Source organism: Haliotis rubra, unplaced genomic scaffold, assembly GCF_003918875.1.
Source record: "Haliotis rubra isolate DU_JTF1 unplaced genomic scaffold, ASM391887v1 Scf5, whole genome shotgun sequence".
NCBI classification, from domain to species: Eukaryota; Metazoa; Mollusca; class Gastropoda; order Lepetellida; family Haliotidae; genus Haliotis; species Haliotis rubra.
In genome coordinates, this window is record NW_025767190.1 from 5,557,253 (window position 1) to 5,575,608 (window position 18,356).

Genomic DNA, 18,356 nt, shown 5'->3' on the forward strand with positions numbered 1-18,356 from the left:
GAGCAGGTAGTGTGGTTTGCTGGTGCTAGTGGAGGCAGGCTGGAGCTGGTAGGTGGTTTGCTGGTGCTAGTGGAGGGGTAGGCTGGAGCTGGTAGGTGGTTTGCTGGGTGCTAGTTGAGGCAGGCTGGAGCTGGTAGGTGGTTTGCTGGTGCTAGGGAGGGTAGGCTGGAGCTGGTAGGTGGTTTGCTGGTGCTAGTTGGAGGGTAGGCTGGAGCTGGTAGGTGGTTTGCTGGTGCTAGTTGAGGGTAGGCTGGAGCTGGTAGGTGGTTTGCTGGTGCTAGTGGAGGGTAGGCTGGAGCTGTGGGTGGTTTCCTGGGTGCTAGTTAGGGGGTAGGCTGGAGCTGGTAGGTGGTTTGCTGGGCGCTAGTTGAGGGTAGGCTGGAGCTGGTAGGTTGGCTGGAGCTGGTAGGTGGTTTGCTAGAGGTAGGCTGGAGCTGGTAGGTTGGCTGGAGCTGGAGCTGGTGCTAGGGTTAGGCTGGAGCTGGTAGGTGGTTTTTGCTGGTGCTAGTTGAGGGTAGGCTGGAGCTGGTAGGTTGGCTGGAGCTGGTAGGTGGTTTGCTGGTGCTGAGTTGAGGGGTAGGCTGGAGCTGGTGTTGTTAGCTGAGGGGAGTAGGCTGGAGCTGGTAGGTGCTGGTGCTAGTTGAGGGTAGTAGGAGCTGGTAGGTTGGCTGGAGCTGGTAGGTGGTTTGCTGGTGCTAGTTGAGGGTAGGCTGGAGCTGGTAGGTGTTTTGCTGGTGCTAGCTGAGGAGGTAGGCTGGAGCTGAGTAGGTTGGCTGGAGCTGGTAGGTGGTTTTGCTGGTGCTAGTTGAGGGTAGGCTGGAGCTGGTAGGTTGGCTGTTGAGGGTAGGCTGGAGCTGGTAGGTTGGCTGGAGCTGGTAGGTGGTTTGCTGGTGCTAGTGGAGGGTAGGCTGGAGGTAGGTAGGCTGGTGCTAGCTGGTAGGTGGTAGGTGGTTTGCTGGTGCTAGTGGAGGGTAGGCTGGCTGGAGCTGGTAGGTGGTTTGCTGGTGCTAGTTGAGGGTAGGCTGGAGCTGGTAGGTGGTTTGCTGGTGCTAGTTGAGGGTAGGCTGGAGCTGGTAGAGTGGTTTTGTTGGCTGGAGCTGGTAGGTGGTTTGCTGGTGCTAGCTGAGGTAGGCTGGAGCTGGTAGGCTGGTTTGCTGGCTGGTGCTAGTTGAGGTGGTAGGGTTTGCTGGAGCTGGTAGGTAGGCTGGTGCTAGGTGCTAGTTGAGGGTGGAGGCTGGAGCTGCTGGTAGGTTAGGCTGGAGCTGGTAGGTGGGTGGTTTGCTGGTGCTAGTGGAGGGTAGGCTGGAGCTGGTAGGTGGTGGTTTGCTGGTGCTAGTGGAGGAGCTGGTAGGTGGTTTTGTTGGCTGGTGGAGGGTAGGCTGGAGCTGGAGCTGGTTTACTGAGGTGCTAGTAGGCTGGAGCTGGTAGGTGGTTTGCTGGTGCTGAGTTGATGGTAGGCTGGCTGGTAGGTGGTTTGCTGGTGCTAGGAGGGTAGGCTGGAGCTGGTAGGTTGGCTGGAGCTGGTAGGTGGTTTGCTGGTGCTGGTGGAGGGTTTGCTTCCGCAGTCAGAAGGTTATCTGGGGCTGGTTTGTTGGGGTGGTAGGTGATTGCAAGAGCTGGTGGATGGTTCGCCTGTGTTATTGGTTTTTGGGATAGAGCTTGGTTGGCTTGAGGTTGGTTGACTGGTTGGTTTATTGTTTACCACCGCAATATTCCAGCTATATGGCGGCGGTCTCTAAATAGTCGAATCTGGACCAGACAATCCAGTGATCATCGCATGAGCATCGATCTACGTAATAGGGATATGATCTATTGGACAGTTCATTGGAGCTGGTCGAGACATGACTGGAGCATGACATGGCATTATCTTCCCTTTCTCAAATTATATTCTTTGAAGCGTTCTCGGGGCGGTGGGGTAGCCTAGTGGTTAAAGCGTTTGCTCGTCACGCCGAAGACCCGGGTTCGATTCCCCACATGGGCACAATGTGTGAAGCCCATTAACTGGTGTCCCCCGCCGTGATATTGCTGGAATATTGCTAAAAGCGGCGTAAAACTAAACTCAGTCAGTTTGAAGCGTTCTCAATATGTCACTCAATTTATCACTCATGTTTACTTTCAGATGGGCGTGTTCGTAACTACGTCTCTTTAAATGGCTTAATATAGAAATATTACAGGGAGAGATTTGGTTCTTTTGGTTCTCAGTTGAGCTACCGATAAATACCGCGATAGAATATAAATGGCTAGTCATAAATAACGTACATAAATGACGATGAGGCTTCGCGCGATCTCGCTATTTCCACCGCGAAAACAGTTTTTTGACATGTGATTGCTCAGCTACACCAAATATGATTTTTAGCGAAACAAAATTTGTATACGTATCCATTTTCCACACTTCCGTTTTACATCCAAGACAGACACTGCCAGTTGTCTTGTGGTCTGTGTTGTCCGCGATTAGGACCCCAACCGAAGTTACGGAGATGTTTATTCAACGGACTGTTATTTTAGTCCGAATTACAAAGCTTTGTTCTCATAGCAAGTTGATTATTGTAATTGAGAGAGTCCGGATTATAAAGCAAGTTATAATGATAAATTAAGAACGATTTTACCGGGACTCAGAGATGTCTTCCAGCCCAGTAACCCAAAGCGTTACCTAGGAAACTTGGAAACACTCAGCTTCAAGAGAAGAACACGCTTGATGTTCTTGTAGAAATGTACTTTCACTTTCTTACGAGTGATTTTTTGTCCATTCCGCATGACAAATCAGCATTTCGCCGACCAACAACTGACCATCTTTGAGTAGTTGCCATTTAAGGAGGCCCGATTTTAGCTTATCAGCACCGAAATCAGTTGGTTTTCCATGTTATCTAGATGAAAGAACATTTTACTGAAACTTGATATACTTTTTATCGTAGCATATATCTAAAATTAATGGTGCGCTCGAAGGGTAAAGATAACCATACACACAAGTTTTTATACGATATAAATGGCTATATAAGGATAAAAACTCATACTTTTGTCCGTGTTTTTATTTTTGAGATATCTAAACATCCATGTACATTTGGAACCCTTTCAAGCGGCACACAGCAAGCTGAGTATTGAGAATGTGTGCCGATGGCTTTGCTTCTGCACATATCCTTTAAATGTTTTTAAATGCGTCTTCTTCACTCAACAGTATTCACTTTCATACCAGTCATTTTCAAAGCGTTACTAAATTAACTGCGTTCGTGTGTCTCTTCGTTAGACATGATAATGAAAACAAAATTTGTGTGACATGCGATTTTTAACATGCACACAGACACAGACACACACACACACATTAATACATACACACACACACACACACACACACACACACACCCATCCATCATACATCCATCCATCCATCCATCCATCCATCCATCCATCCATCCATACATACATACATACATACATACATACATACATACATACATACATACATAACTGGAATAGAGCAAAGCACCGACGAAATAATGTAGACTTTATAAGCAGAAGTATCGGACCACAACAAAATGTCAAAAGAACATGAACAATATCCGTAACGATGACGTCAGAAGTTCAAAATCGAGTAGGAGTCACACGACAAGGCAAAAACCGGTATGACCACCTTGTGGGTGAAGCACAGCAGATGAGCATGGAAGGCCTGGGGAATGGCCTGCCATATCCTCTCCAAATCTCGTGACAAGTCACGAACGTTATCTGGAGGATGTGGAAGACGGTGTAGACGGCACTGCATTTCATCCCACACGTGCTCTATTCGGGAGAGATCCGGTGAATTTACATACTTGGGCGGTAATATGACATTGTTCTGGTGGAGAAAATGCACTGCAACCCCAGCCGTGTGAGGACGAGCGTTGTCTTTTTGAAATGTCAATCCTGGTCCATGACGTTGCAGAAAAGGAACTGCCACAGGCCTCAGAATCTGATCCCTGCAGCCAACACCGGTGAGATTGCCCTGAACAATCACTAGAGGGGTTCAAAACTATTCCTATCCACGATACAGTTGCGTGCATAACGTTCCCCTAAACGCCGGTAGCCACGTTGACGCCCGTCACTATGAGAAATGTTGGACCTCGATTCATCTGTAAACACAACATTCCTCCACCATATTCGAACATGATTTCGACACAATCTTTGCAGGTTGTCTCGATGACGTTTTGTCAGAATTGGTCGTATGGCAGGGCGTCGTGGTCGAATCACTGGCGTAAACGATTTCTGACGGAGTTGCGATAGATACGGCGCAGTCCTGGAATGGTCGTTGACGTGGTCACTGCTAGGGCTGTAACGATGCATCGAACTATCGATGGATTGCAACTGTTGAGTCTCCGATAGCAATTAATCGATGGTAGAAACCAAACACTATCGATGCATCGATACTATGTGTGACTATCGATACTTTAGTAATTGATGGTTGTTTGTTTTAATTAACTAATAGTTTTGGATTTTTGGATTTTTTGGGTGCAGACTTGCAGCTTCATTGAGTTATGCTGTATGCTTACTTGATCTGAGTTTCAAGTTATTACAAGAGACTGAAACTACTTCAGCTTGTTTCAAGTTTATAAACAGTACATTCCTTTGGGAAATTACTTCAAATACAATTAAAGGGGAAAAAACAACTATTGCAATAGCGTGGGTGGTCGGCGACGTCATTAATGTTTCGATAACGCCTGACCAATGCAGATATCGTGTTACGATGACATTGGAAATGGGCTGCCACCTGTTGTTGGCCCATGCCTGCACGAACCATTCCAATGGCTTCATGACGTTGAGCAGATGTTAATCTTGGCATGATGTGCATGTGACTTCTCGTGTGAATTTGTGAACGTTTGAATGACCAAAGATCAAGCTTTCGACAGTGACAGCAATTTCTGAGTTTCACATGTGTGCAGCTGCACGGGCTGCACGGACAGTAATACACTGCAAGTCCATAGGCCACTATCAATGACGACACGTCGCCTGGCACGTGCATGAGCGTTTGATTGTCTCCAATACTTGCTGTGTTCAAATCTGTATTTATGTGTGCCTACATTTATATTTTCTGTGTGCACAGTTTCTTTATGTGGCTAGTATATATACCACTGGAATTAAGTAATTGTACATTGTTCCATGTTATGCCATATCTTTATGCAAAAAGATAGTGAATTTACGTCTCTGCCCAAAGATCTCATCCCCGTCAGATTGCCGTTAACAATGTCAAGTTATGTCTGACCATCAGATGTGATGTCTCCCTATTCCCCATGCCAGGAAAACAAGCAGTCTGGAATCGATTTCTCAGATGTATCAGCCGAATGTGGTGACGTCACGCATGGTCCGAGGCAAATCTCTCGTGTTTCCATTATGTTGAAAACTTCTCCATAGAGATGAGATCGTGTTTCAATGGACACCAAAACGTTTGGCCACTTCATTTTGGGCCATTCCAGTGTCCAGCATACCAACAGCCCGGAGACGCTGAATTTCTATAGGCCATCGCATGACGTACGCTCAGTTAAGGTTGAAATTACCGTGTTTTCCACAACTATCAGTATTTGAAAATGAGAATGTGTTCAAAGGATCTGTTTTAGATGTGAATTTACGAATTTAAGACCCTTTGATTCCAAACAGTGTTGATGGCTTTCGATTTCATTTGTTTATTAATATCTAAGTTTGTCGTAAAGAGAAATTCAACCTATAAATGTATTTCAAAAAGCATTACCATAACATGATTGTTAATTGCATTGAACGTAATAGGCTGATATGACATAATATTCACATTTTATAAATTTGATACTACGGTCGCTAATGGTAAGCCATGTGCGTAAATACGATTTGCGACGGTGTCTGTTACCGGTTGCTAATGGTAACCGCAATAGTGAAATCAATACATAACATTTATTGCAGTTTGTTAAACGCCACTTTATGGCTGATTAACTTCAAAATATCCATTTGATGTGCTTCATTTAGTGCCTTCGACTGTCAAAATATCGGTATATACAAGAAATAAATTAAAGCCGGTTCCATTTGACTTGCATTCTCTCGCGACTTTCACCCAAACCAATCGCTTCATGCCGGAATCTGGTATTCCTGTCTTGCAGACCTTACGACGAAGGTTTGTAAGCTTAAAGTGAGAATCAAGTATACAAAACTGTGGAACTCCATTTTTGAATACTAGTACCAAAACCTTGGAATGTCTGAATCACCAACTTGTACATAATTTCTGCAGAGAGATGTGGATTCCCACTTTGCATATCGGGTAGCAGATGTCTTGAGCCCAGATAATGTTCAGAGTGGTCTGTTGGAACTTGCACTGCCTTCTTGCACAATACTTTCAGTGATTGACGTGACTTAGTTTTTCTTGCTGTACAGCTTTTGACTCACAACCCTCTTCAAGTCGTGATGCAGACAATGGGTCTTCCTAAGATGTTTTCCACCAACTGTTGTAAACAAAGCTGCATTTCTTTCTTGTTTAATTTCTGAGACAAGCGTTGAGGGGAACTGAATATCTCTACAAACTGCAGGTCACTGATGCCGAGATGATTCTTCCGTGTAGGCTTGTAGTTCTCATTCAAATACTTCTGAAGTGGTAAAATATCAGATTGGTCTACTCTTCTGCCTTCATGTGTGCTGTCTTGGCTTCACGAAGAATCAGAGACCACTGCCCTCAAAGATTCACTTTCCTGATCCTCTGTGGTATCGGGACGATCTGGCGGCACAAGGTCCTCAGGTCCATCCTCACCTGATGCCATAGACGAGGACTCTGTCTTTCTAAGGTTACATAGCTCCTGCTTCACGCAAGTCCTTCAAAGTTTTGTCATCAAGCATACTCAAGACATTGTTTGGGAGGATGTCAATGGTCATATTTACACCTCCTTCTCCACTGAAATCATCGTCCTCTTTATCATCTATGCTATTCCCAGTGTTAGGAACTTTCTTCTGCAATGAATCCAATGCATCCTTTGCCATTACGAAAGATTTCTTTGAACTCTCTAAACCTCGTACAGCGGTTTGCACTTCTAGATTTACTTTCTGTAGCAGGTCTTGGTAAGGTGATACCAGATGGGCATTTCGCACGTCGATATCTTTTAGAATTGATGGTTTCTTTGTACTTTTGGAGTCTTCATAAACATCCTTCTGCAGTTGCAATATGGTTAACGGCTTGACTTCTACATACGAGTCTACTCCTCTGGCCATCAAAACAGCAAACTGGTGTAGCAATATTTCGCTTTTCACACTCTTCTGAGACAAACCGTATCAACATAATCAATGCTACCAAACCGTATCAACGAAAACAATTTGCCACTAGCAAACATGTGTCTCCAGGAGTAGCAAGCCGAAGCCTCTCAAATTAGAAATTCGTCTGTATCTTCGTTATTGAATTGAAATTATCCACTCCCAATTACACACATATATATCGTAATACTTGTCGCCTGGTATCACATTGGTTTGTGAAATGTATGTTGTTTTGACAATTAAAACCACACAATATTTCCATTTAATTCCAAAACATACCAAATAACATCGAAGTTTTACACAATCCATGTAACGTTTGGTCCGAGTTTTAGATCAAGCTATTCCATAATTAATATTTTATCAAAATGCGATATATTTGCCCCGCCCCAAAAGCATAACGTTTGGCTTTACTTACACAATTGTGCGGCGAATTGAGCGAATTTCATTGCTGTGATTTCCTTTACAGTTACCATTTCATACATGTTCTACTACTTATGTGCACGAACATTTATCTGTGTTCAGGTGTGAGGTAGTGAGAATCTAAGCTGACATATCTTACCCCATGACTAAAAAGTACACGGCATCGTTGTTAAACTATTATCTCTATAATCTGTTTAGGGATTTCCAGAGACACAAATTCAACATGAGTGTACGTAGAGCAGACCATAGAGAATTGGATGGTCTTGCTGTTACGTACAGCGGTGTGCCATATATTTATGAACAAACATGGCTGACGTCACTGGCAAGACGCAGGGCAGCGGCAAATTCAAACTCGCGTAACAACCAAATTATTAAAGACCTGACCTTAATACTTGGGGATGTATCCCTTGGCAGCAATTGTTTTCCTCAGACGACCTGGGATAGACAAATACAGGTTTCTGATATAGTTCACAGGTATTTTTTCCCACACGTGTCGGATCTCTCGCTCCAAGTCCTCACGGGTATGGATGTAAACAATACGTTGTCAACAGTTCTCTATAATCTTCCACGATCCAGAAATCGCTTTACAACAATGTAAACTGTGTTCCGAGGTAAACCATGATTCCTGGCAATTTCACTGTATTTTTGGTGCTGTTGGAAATTCGCAGTAATCAAATCTTTAACAGACTGTGACAATACTCTTTTTCCCCATGCTACCGGAGGTCGCCTGCGTAAACAAGCAGACGACACAAACCTTATTGTGACTGTAACGTGTCGAAAGAGCAGGGTTAAATTTAGTATCCTGTTCAATTTCACGACCGTACGTCGCCTGTGGAGTAAAGAATTTGTATTTTAAATGATTCTCACTATTTGGGATTTGTTCATAAACTTTTGGCACACCGATGTATGTCATCATGCACTGTTGGCATAGATATGTAGCTGCTCGCGACACCGCCCGCAGTGACATAGCCTGAATATGTCTGACTAATGAAAAACAATAGCTTCTCAATCATTCTATTTTACAGGTTGTGCCAATAGCTTTGAGAAACTGACATTCTGTTGCATCATAGATACTCACAGGTAATGGTTGTGCCAATAGCTTAATGGAGAAACTGACAGGTTCTGTTGGTTTGCAACATTATTGGCATGATAGTATCGTCACTTCAAACAAGCGCGAGGAAGACAAACCACAATCTGTTCTGAAAGACTACATCAAGTGTAATGCAGCAGTGTTATAATGTGAGAAAACGTGTAGTATTTGCATTACATCGTTGTTGTTATGATTTCGTTGAGTGCAGTCATGTGCAAGTTACTATGTGAAGACTTCGAGTCTTATAAGATTGTTATAGAAGTTTCCAGAACAAAAACTATATATAATGGCACACACTATACATAAATATGGACACACTCTTACCTCTGTCACCTCACGTTGCATCTCACGTTACATGGTTACGTGACAGTGTTATTCATTGTGGAACAGTGTTGTTTTTGTCTTTCATTGTTTCTGCAAAGATGCCTTAAAGAACAGTGCGTCTGCTAGTTACTCTAGCTTTCGGAAAATTATAGCGTCGTCTAGACCTGGTCCAGTGAGTAAGAGAAAGTTGCCCAAGCGTTTTTATGTAATGTAAAAAGTGGGGGTGTGTGTGGGGGTGTAACTATTGCCTTCCTGGTCTTTCATTGCCTCTTACACTACAAGAACACCAGCAGAAGTGTGAAGGTCACTTTTCACCCTGGAATTACTCAGCCTTGGCCCATTTTGCAAGTTTGACCTCTGTTGTCGCGAGGTGAAAACTACTGTCACTGTCTTTGCTATAATCACTAATTATTTAATGTACTGCCTAAGGTACTCCCATTAAATTTATACTGTCGGTCTATGTTGTACATTGTAATCCTCTGCATTGTTTGTAAACTGTGTTAATATAGAATACAATTGTTAATTGCACAACATTCCTTAGTTGTTTGTTGGTTTCCAACCGAATCCTTTTATAGGCAGATTGGATATTTCCGGTTTCGAGTGAGTGATTGAGTTTAGTTTTACGCCATACTGAGCAATATTCCAGCCATATGGCGGCGGTCTGTAAATAATCGAGTCTGGACCAGACAATTCAGTGATCAACAGCATGAGCATCGATCTACGCAATTGGGATACGATGACGTGTCAACCAAGTCAGCGAACCTGACAACCTGTCGCCTCTTACGACAAGCATGGGTTACTGAAGATCAGTTCTAACCCGGATCTTCACGGGTAGTTCCGGTTTGGAAATCGACACGTAACACATGAGCAGGTGTGAATAACCTTCAAAGACTCCCTTCCCCTTCAAAGGCAAATCAATACCAAAAATACATGCGCATATTCTCCTTAGGTGTACCGTAAAGTATCTTGAAACCTTTACTGAGACCATGAACGTTGTAGCGTCAATCGAACAATGTTAGGACAAGAGTCATATGAGATCAAATCAAGGCGTCGCTGGTGATATATATGTATTTATTGCAAAATACATCAATGTCAAGAAATGTGAACATATGTAACATGCACGTTGTCATCGACATATTAAGATTTATAATGCATATTTAAATCAAATAGCATCAACGTTCCAAACACGTCAGCTGTTGAGACAATATTGTGACCATAGGTAGAGACAACAAAATACATTTAACTTCCGGGTGTGCATGTCCTTTACTATATACAGTGAAACGTCTATAGACCTTCAATGGTTTGGAATCAGGATGCGAGTCACAATAAATGACATCATTAACTAGAGGTTCTTAAAAAAGGTATCCTGTTCTTCTCTAGTGGTAGCTGACATGAGTGCGACCCAGTCAACCATCACAGGTAGTCATCGATTGACTTACAAATAAACTTTAGCAGCAGCATCGCGAAAATGGGAGTCTCACAAATCCAATGATGCTGTTTTAATTGTTAAACGTGATATGTTCAATGTTAATTGAAAACATATCGTATTTATAATTTATATGTTCGATGATAATTGAAAACATACAGTGATTAATCCTGATATTTGAAATGAAGATATCGTAATGATACGATAATTACAGAAATCACTAGAGCGGGAATACCTCACACACAATATGTACACAAACAGTAATACTACATTTCGTTGAAGATATTCAACAGTGCTTCTTACACCTTCACTACTAAAGACGACATTCGTGTGTTTCTAAAGAGTGGCATATTAGTCGTAACAATTATCATTATAAGAATAGATTATGTAACTGGAACAGTGTAACATAGACAATAGCTTAATACTGAGACAGTTTTGCCATTTCATCAGCAAACCCTAGCTGTATTTCACTAAAACAGAATATGCATGGATTTCATTTTCTTAAGTAAAACATTCTCAGCTGCATAATGTGCCAAAAATCCAACGGTTTCGAAATTTTGGATGGGTCATAAATGTATAAAATATTTATACAAATACAAACATATAGCATTGAATTTAATTATATAGAACCCTCATTAACACAAATCCTATATGTGCAGGTGGCATTCTGTTTTGAAAGACAAAAACATGATCAGACTATTAACACTTCTGCTGCGGAATATTTCTTCAGTAAGTAAGAACGTTCAGCTTATATGAAGTTAACTTTGCTGACATCATGCAAGTCTTTGAAACAACACCTCAAGTATCAGGGTAATATCATAATGACGTTGTATTAAAACTTCATTCGGACAACACGAGTGTGCTGATATGTACAGAGTTGACAGTGCCTTGTGTGAATTCCTTTGGAAACCCAAAAGACGCTGCTGCGTTGTCGATTGTCGACCTTAAACAACGTGTAAATATTAGGTTATCAAATGCTATACAGTGCAATATATATTTTAGTTGTCATTTCTCGACCTTCCATAGAGGCCTGAATGCTTCACCATATGGTGATATTTTGTCCTCCTAGCCCTTCCATAGAGGCCTGAATGCTTCACCATATAGTGATATTTTGTCCTCCTAGCCCTTCCATAGAGGCCTGAATGCTTCACCATATAGTGATATTTTGTTCTCGAAGCCGTTCCAAGGAGGCCTCAATGGTTCAGCATAAAGTGATTTTTGTCCTTCTGTCTCTTCCATAGAGATGTTTCAGCATAAAGTGAGATTTTGTCCTTCCAGTCCTTCCTTAGAGACCTCAATGATTCACAATATAGTGATATTTTGTCCGAGCCCTTCCATAGAGATCTCAATGATTCACAATATAGTGTCACAATATAGTGATATTTTGTCATCTTAGCCCTTCCATGGAGACCTCAATGATTCACAATATAGTGATATTTTGTCCTCCTAGCCCTTCATAGAGGCCTCAATGATTCACCCCATAGTGATATTTTGTCCTCCTAGCCCTTCCATAGACAACTCAAAGATTCACCCCATAGTGATATTTTGTCCACCTAGCCCTTCCATAGTGACCTCAATGATTCACAATATAGTGATATTTTGTCCTCCTAGCCCTTCATAGAGACTTCAATGATTCACAATATAGTGATATTTTGTCCTCCTAGCCCTTCATAGAGACCTCAATGATTCACCCCATAGTGATATTTTGTCCTCCTAGCCCTTCCATAGAGACTTCAATGATTCACAATATAGTGATATTTTGTCCTCCTAGCCCTTCATAGAGGCCTCAATGATTCACAATATAGTGATATTTTGTCCTCCTAGCCCTTCCATAGAGACCTCAATGATTCACAATATAGTGTCACAATATGGTGATATTTTGTCCTCCTAGCCCTTCCATAGAGACTTCAATGATTCACAATATAGTGATATTTTGTCCTCCTAGCCCTTCATAGAGACTTCAATGATTCACAATATAGTGATATTTTGTCCTCCTAGCCCTTCATAGAGACTTCAATGATTCACAATATAGTGATATTTTGTCCTCCTAGCCCTTCCATAGAGACCTCAATGATTCACAATATAGTGATATTTTGTCCTCCTAGCCCTTCATAGAGGCCTCAATGATTCACCCCATAGTGATATTTGGTTCTCTTAGCTCTTCCATAAAGAATTCCACGGTATAGCACAAAAAACTATTATATCGACATTCTCCAACTAGTTTATCCTTGTAGCTCACAATATTCCCGACAAATGCCCTTCATATAACGTTAACATTATGCTGAAACATCATCCAGAAAATGACAGGAGGTGTGTATGATGTAACCAACTCTTGCAAAGTACTTGCTAGTAAGCACTCGTTGAAAATTATTTAAAAACAAAATAGTGTTAATTTTAGAATAGCCACGCGGTGAGAGATCATCGTAAAGCCACTAACAAATAAAATACTTTGTACAGCGTTCTGAATGTCTTGACACAGATATACATAAAAGCATATTAGTTCAAAAAAGCACTACACATGACAACAGATTTCAATATCATTCCCACGACTTCCACTAAAAACCCGGATTATCCCCAACACCAGGGCACTGTGCCAGCGTTGCTAAGGTTACAATGTGTCCCCGCCTTGTTTCAATACTACAGCTATCTTTGGGCATGGAGTGAGACGCGAGGAACGTGATTTGATGCAAGGAGGCGAAAGCTGTCTATTTGGAATTATCCACACAGATGTTCGAACCTGTAAACTCATCGATCATCAATTAACATATTGTGTACGTTTTCAGAATCACTTATATCTTAACAGATATGAAAATAATTTACACGAAGAGTATTGAAACGAATATTGAATAATGTGATTCAATAATTTTAATTTAATTAAATTTAATTTAATTTAATTAAACTAAAGGTAAATTCCGTTAACCTGGCCATATGCTACGGAGCAGACACTGGCAATCCCTGGCTTCTATCGATAACTTGATGGAGATACTGATTTGATTTAAAACATGAAACGCCGTGCATACATGAAGGATCATACATCAATAAAGACTATCACATAAAAATCGACAAAGCTGTCACATTTAAAAATGATCTCCCTGTGTTTCTCATAGCTGCGGGAATATCCAGTCAAGGCTTCATATAAAACCGTTACATTCACAGGTTTGGTACGTACGACACCAACCACAACTGATGTCATGACATATGAGTAGAACCCTGGCACACCATAGGTTGGAGTATATGTTTACAATGACATGCAATTAGTGGCCTCAAACATATTAGACACTGTGACTAACAATGGTATAAGACAAACACTGTAACATCCCATGCAATCCATCCACAGGTGAATGATATCCAGATTCAAGACTTCTACTTTGCTCTTCGTATTTTGAAGACAAACAGTCCACTCAGCAGGAAGTAAAAGGAAGTCATTACGAATACAATGATATAACCGAGCCCGATCTCACAGTTGACCCTCTCAAATATGTCCAGTACGACTCCACCGACAGGCGTGGCCAGGACCTGGGGGAGGATGAGGGCCAAGTGCCACACAGCAATGTCCTTGGCCTTGTCCTTTTCTTCCGGGAGAACGTCCATCACGAGGGCGAAGTCCACGGACTGGAACGCTCCGAATCCGGTTCCTACAAACAAATTGGTAACATTTAACATACACACATTAATGAGGCTTTTCAAATGCAAGCAATAGCGGTATTATATGATGGCGTGTAAATATTACACGCCAAAGCCAGAGAGTAACGAGTTAGGATTAACCGCCGAAACGGATTCCAGTGGGCGTTAAAGGAAAAATAGCTGGAACAATTATAATAATGGATAAATGAAAATCAGTTACAAAGGGGAGATAAATCCTGTGGCAGTATAATCAAAAGTGGTCAAAGACGTCCACATAGATTCTGGATGACTGGTACGATAACATACACCTGGCAAGGCCGCAGGTGAAAATTGACATTTCCTTGTGGTCAAGATTGACTCATTACATACTAAGGTGACCAATATGAATATCCGATGCCCTCTGCGGATGGTGCCATATGATAAGCGGGGGAAATGGAGATTTTGTGCCACACCTTGCACGAACGCTCTATACATAAAAACCTTATATTCTTACGTTCTTAATTTTTATAATGCGGTTAACCCTTTTCCAGCTGCATAGTTTCAAGACACTCTGGTTTGATATTATAATCCAAATTCTATCATATAGTCACCATAGAATATACTGCACTTCTTGCGTCACCGTATATGATTCCATACAACTCCTGTATAGACATCAGAAACACAGAAACACTGATTTCTCTGTATTCTACATATTCATACTAAGTCTACACGGAGAAAGAAGAAAAGAAGATAGTACTAACGACATCAGTGATTAACTACAGTATGTCTGAGATGTTGATGTCGATAATATGGTATGCATTCATATACGTAGGAGAAGTTTCAGTATACACATTAAGAACGATGACGAATATGTATCCTTGCTCTGTTCCCTGTCTTGGTCTTAACGAGCTCTGTATTCTTTCCACTAATATAAGAAAATAATATTTATGCATTTCTAAATTTGAGAATAAAATGTTCATGTTCCTTGGACACGCAGGTGAGTAGGTTATAACCAGAACATATGTTTACACGGTGCTACAGGGTAATAACGTCATGTTCTACCTACCGAACACAAATGCCATGGCAACGGCGATGTAGAAGGCGTAGTTCCCTCTGAGGAAGGCGTCGGTCAGGGCGCAGCATCCCATCACTACGGCTGAACAGGAAACACACATACATGACACCTCAGTTATGTTCAGAAAGGCAACGTGTTACTCCACACCATGTATATATTGAAGGCACTGCAGGGTTAATCTGACCTTTATCGTCATCCTTTGAAAAAGTATCACATACGTTTTTTAAATAAGTAGGCAGATTTCATCATTTCAATGAGAATTTACACTTCACGACATTCATGTTTTGGACTTTATGTGAGTTTAAACTTTGTCCAAAACCTTGATTTCAGGGTTTTTATCAGGAATATATTTTCTAAAAGTTGACGATAACCCTGACGTAGCAAAGGATAAGTAGTAAAATATTCATCGGTCACGGACTTGCTTGTAGTTAGATTTCCTCATGACGTTTCGGCCTCCATTTAGCCTTACTTAACCAGTTCAAAGTCAAGACTGTTAATGAAGTGCAATAAAGACACTGGGATAGGTATCAGTTTTTTACTTGTCCAAACCCTGTCATTACAATTATCAAAAATTCTAAATTTTCACTTGTTATGCTGCGGAGAGGCGTCCATCATTATACCGTGGAAACATAAATAGGATAGTGTCAATGATCGTCGAAGCGTCCATCATTATACTGTCTAAATTATGGAAACATAAATAGGACAGTGTCAATGATCGTCGAAGCGTCCATCATTATACCGTGTAAGTTATGGAAACATAAATAGGATAGTGTCAGTGATCGTCGAAGCGTCCATCATTATACCGTGAAAGTTATGGAAACATAAACAGGATAGTGTCAATGATCGTCTTCACATGTATGGACGTCACCACTGACCTACTTTCGTGCATGACATGGAATAAAATGGCGTGACGAGGTGACAAGGTTACGAGGTGGGTTGTAAGACTTACCTGCAATTGTCACTATACTTTTCCGTCTGTTTGTTCTGTCTGATATTATTCCAAATATTACAGAACTGAAAAAGAAGCAACCTCATTTAGCTATATAATTGCTATCATATCAACCATAGGTTAAGAGCAATTTTGACCATAGATCATAACAACAAATCCCTCTAACATTATACCAGAGTATGCCTGTTATTGTTAATTATAACACGTGACCTTACTACGCTACAGAAGATTTCCCTTTCTGCACACGACACCGGTGTTCTACAATTAATTAAAACTGTGTATATATTAACCCAACCGCGATAAAACAATGACGTGAGACCTCTGTGTAGATTCAGCAGGACCTAGAGCTTCTATATATGACAATCTGGGAGATCTGACATCAAGGTTAGTCACCTGAAAGCAGCAGCGAAGAGCATCGGGAGCAACATGAGAGACACAGAAGTAGCGGCGGTCCAGCAGTTGGGCAGTGGTATCATGTCGCCCAGCCAGTACTCCAGGAATCTGAAGACAGACATTTAATTCTAATTCTGTCATTATATTTTTTGTTTAACCTTACAGTCAGCAGTGTTGCTGCTATGTGATGGTGGACAGACATTTCAGTGACTGCTATTATGACCACTAAACATGACGTTATAAGGAACCCTTTTCAAATTCTGATAGAATGACACAGCCAGTTTACTATTACGATTTTATATGAACTATTCCATAAAGACGTGTCATGGAATGTTCTGCCAAATATACACATTTCACACACTTTCCCTACACATCATCAGGTAATCAGACTTAGCTAATACTTGTCTCATTCATTACCATGTAATCTGTCCACTGACTATCTTAATACTTGGCCCATTTGTTATCACGTAATATGTCCACTGACTATCCTAATACTTGCACTGACTATCATAATACTTGGTCCACTCATTATCACGTAATCTGTCCACTGACTATCCTAATACTTGCACTGACTATCCTAATACTTGGCCCATTCATTATCCCGTAATCCGTCCACTGACTATCCTAATACTTGGCCCATTCATTATCACGTAATCCGGGCACTGACTATCCTAATACTTGGCCCACTCATTATCACGTAATCTGTCCACCCCAGTGCATTGATTAAGACCTACTCCGGCAGCAAGCACCAAGGAGCAACTACAATGGTAAAATGAGGTGTCCTGTCTCCGCTGCAACAACTCTAAAAACACCAGATAAACGTTACACCTGTCCCGTGTTTAACACTCACCCAGTGACGGTAGCCACGCCCTGCTGCATGAGGAACCTCGTTATAAAGACCCATCGGAAATCATGCTCTGAAAAAGTAAACACGCTCGAACATAATATTAATTTTACAACGTCCAACCTTTTAATAATTTTTATAGAAAATATACAATATATAAAAAATTATATCACAGGATATGCCACACGAGCACATATAACGGTGATAACGTCTCAAACGATATCTCGCAATCTCACCTTTCAATGGTTCCCAGAATCCACAGAATATAAGCTTGCATCCTGTTAAAAAAAAAGTCCAGTAAAGAAATGTCACATGAAAACAATGAATTATCAATATGATGATAAAAGTAATTATTATACGTGCGCTTCAGATAGAGTGGGATTTATCCGCTCATCCCGAATCACATGAATAAAATGGTACTTGATGTAGATGTACAGCAGTGCGGTCATTACCCAGTGGTTGTAGCTCCAGCTCCTCCTTGGTCCGGTACTCCTTGGTAGACACGACCGTCACCGTGACACACAACACCAGGATCCCCAGGATCAGGCCGTATATCCCGATCACGCCGATATGCTGCAAGAGTTATTTCCCTTATTACATTACACACCGGCAGCAGTTATTTCAACATTGAAAACTTGTATACGTTAACATTTCAAATATCGACATCACTGCATATACCATATCTAAAATGGCAAGTTTGATAATATGGGTGAATTGTTGGTAAAATAGGTACGTATTTCGTCACGACGACCTTGTGTTCTGTGTATTTTTATTGTGACATGAAATGAGATCAAATTTGGATTCAACGTCCGGTTCAAAATTATTGCACTTATTTATCGACCTGCATACACGTGTACTGCAGTTGAACATGGATACTCCGCTCAAACACGGTACACTGACTCCAGACCAACAAGTCCCTGTTTTATGCCTTAGACAGAGTAACGACAAGTACCAGCTTCTAAAGTCTTGGACGTGGCCGTGGATCGAACCACCTAACATCAGCTCTCC

The 18,356-nt window shown here is 41.5% G+C and overlaps 2 protein-coding genes across 6 annotated transcripts in view; both read right to left on the reverse strand.

The window, feature by feature from the left end:
• Positions 1-319: 319 nt before the first annotated feature.
• LOC124291773 (uncharacterized protein PB18E9.04c-like) lies at positions 320-6,740 on the reverse strand. The gene is made up of 2 exons (XM_046728845.1): positions 6,668-6,740; positions 320-933 (listed from the first exon to the last, which is right to left on the reverse strand). Exons 1-2 carry the CDS (start codon positions 6,738-6,740, stop codon positions 320-322), a joined length of 687 nt encoding a protein of 228 aa, XP_046584801.1.
• A 3,372-nt stretch (positions 6,741-10,112) lies between these two features.
• The window catches only part of LOC124291706, a 43,974-nt gene continuing 35,730 nt past the window's right edge, over positions 10,113-18,356 (reverse strand). For 2 of the 5 annotated variants that reach the window (XM_046728769.1, XM_046728767.1), the window contains exons 11-18: positions 17,801-17,921; positions 17,585-17,626; positions 17,355-17,421; positions 16,505-16,612; positions 16,112-16,176; positions 15,154-15,243; positions 12,038-14,119; positions 11,830-11,983 (exon numbers count right to left, since the gene is read on the reverse strand). In XM_046728769.1, coding sequence (XP_046584725.1) covers positions 13,848-14,119; positions 15,154-15,243; positions 16,112-16,176; positions 16,505-16,612; positions 17,355-17,421; positions 17,585-17,626; positions 17,801-17,921 — 765 coding nt within the window. In that variant the 3' untranslated portion in view covers positions 11,830-11,983; positions 12,038-13,847. Of the gene's footprint in view, positions 11,623-11,826; positions 11,984-12,037; positions 14,120-15,153; positions 15,244-16,111; positions 16,177-16,504; positions 16,613-17,354; positions 17,422-17,584; positions 17,627-17,800; positions 17,922-18,356 lie in introns of those variants that run through there. The other 3 variants (XM_046728770.1, XM_046728768.1, XM_046728771.1) reach the window with 3 other exon arrangements.